A 1,989-nucleotide genomic window follows, 5' to 3' on the forward strand; every position below is an offset into this window, starting at 1 on the left:
ACTTCACCCTGAGTCATAAGGAAAAGGGGACGTCTTGCTTATATGTTGTTTCATGAAATTCTTCTGTGTCTGCCAATTCCTTGCGATACAGTGACTCAGTATATTCTTTCCATCTTCTTTTAATATTTCCTCGATCACTTAATATTCTGTCTAAAGCATCCTTGATTATAGCAACTCAAGGTTTGAATTTGTTCTTCAGTTCCTTGAGCTTAAGAAATGCTGAGCAAGTTCTGTCCTTTTGATTTTCTCTCCAACTCCTTGAACATTTCATAGTAATATTTTACTTTATCATCCTGCGCTGTCTTTTGAAATCTTCTATTCAGCTCTTTACTATCTTGATTTCTTCCTTCTGCTTTGGCTTCTCTTCGCTCCAGTGCAATATTCAGTCTCTTCTGACATCTACTTTGGTCTTCTCTTCCTCTTCTGTCTTTGCAATGACCGTTTGCACTCTTCCTGGATGATACCCTTGATATCCTCCCACAGCTCATCTGGTCTTCACTCATTATTGTTCAAGGTCTCAAACCTGTTCGTAAGATGGTTCTGAAATTCAGGTGGGATAGACTCAAAGTCACATTTTGTTTCCCATGGAGGACTGTAAAATGGTACAGCCATTCTTGAAGGCAATTTAGTATTTTCTCAAAAAGCTGATACGGAAATTCCCTATGACCCAACTATTCCACTGCTCGAAATGCACCTCAGGGAAATAAGAACTGAGACAAAACTGTACACCAATGTTCATAGTAGCATTATTCAAATTTTAAAAATGTGGAAACAGCCTCAATGTCCAACAATGATCAAATGGATTGAGAAATTATGTTACATTTACATGATGGAATACTATGCAGCATTCAGGAGCAATGATATTAAAAAAACAGTACAAAACCTACGAGATACTGGAAAGAGAGTGAACTCATTTGCATATGGACAAATATTGCAGAAGATCATTTATGTAAAAATAAAAGGGTAACTGATAAAATGTGTATGAGGTCCAAGGGTGGAAGGGGAAGTCATTAGGTCAGAGAATTTGGTGGGCAGAGGGATGGAGGAAGGAAATGAGAAATATTTTGTGAGGACCAGAAAGACAGGGTAGTGGTGGACACAGATCAATGATTAATTTTATAAATCACAATGTTAGTCTGAAACAGAGTATGAATAAAAATGTAATACACAATGTATAGAAATTCTGTATGCAAACCAATATAAAATTTAAAAAGGGGGAAAAATTTAAAAAGGCCATCTCTGGTTCAAATCCACCAGATAGATGCTCTGCTGGAGAAGGAGGGGCAATCTCTTCCTGTACTAGTCTGACTTGACAGCTGTTGTTATGTGCCGTCGAGTTGCTTGCGACTCAGAGTGACCCTATGTACAATAGCTCTAAACTCTGCTCTGTCCTGTGCAAATTGCACTGTCTCTGACAAACCCATCCCAATTACCTCAGTCACTGAATCAATCCACCTCACAGAGGGCCTTCTCCTCCTGCACTGTCCCTCCACCCTCCCAAGCATGATGTCCTTCTCCAAGGACTGGGCCCGCCTTACAACATGTCCGAAGTAGGTTAGACGGAGCCTCAGAATCCTTGCCTCCAGGGAGCCGCCCGGTTTAACCCATTCCAGGATGAATTGGTTTGTTTCCTAGCAGTCCATGGTACCCTCAATACTCCTCTCCAGCACCACAGCTCAAAGGCATCATTCTCCTTCTATCCTCCTTGTTCACTGTCCAACTCTCTGATCCATAACAAGTGATAGCAAAGACCATGGCCTGTATCAGATGCACCTTAGTCTCCAGAGACACCACTGCTCTTCAAAACTTTGACAGTACACACACACAAAAGAATACAATATTTAAAAAAACACAATTCTTAAAGAAAGATCATCTCTAGTTTCATTTGGAAAAACAGACCCTGAATGACCAAAGTTCTTTAGACATAGTTGACCAATTCAGCAAAGTAGCAGGATACAAGATCAACATACAAAAATCAGTTGGCTTTCT

General features: G+C 40.1%; 1 protein-coding gene across 1 annotated transcript in view; it reads right to left on the reverse strand.

Moving 5' to 3' along the window:
* The window catches only part of LOC102853882 (coiled-coil domain-containing protein 93-like), a 298,740-nt gene that overhangs the window by 94,062 nt on the left and 202,689 nt on the right, over window positions 1-1,989 (reverse strand). The window contains exon 12 of the mRNA XM_006903207.1: window positions 349-371. Coding sequence (XP_006903269.1) covers window positions 349-371 — 23 coding nt within the window. The remainder of the gene's footprint in view (window positions 1-348; window positions 372-1,989) is intronic.

The sequence above is a fragment of the Elephantulus edwardii genome, unplaced genomic scaffold, assembly GCF_000299155.1.
Source record: "Elephantulus edwardii isolate Elephantulus edwardi_28Jun2011 unplaced genomic scaffold, EleEdw1.0 scaffold00536, whole genome shotgun sequence".
NCBI classification, from domain to species: domain Eukaryota; kingdom Metazoa; phylum Chordata; class Mammalia; order Macroscelidea; family Macroscelididae; genus Elephantulus; species Elephantulus edwardii.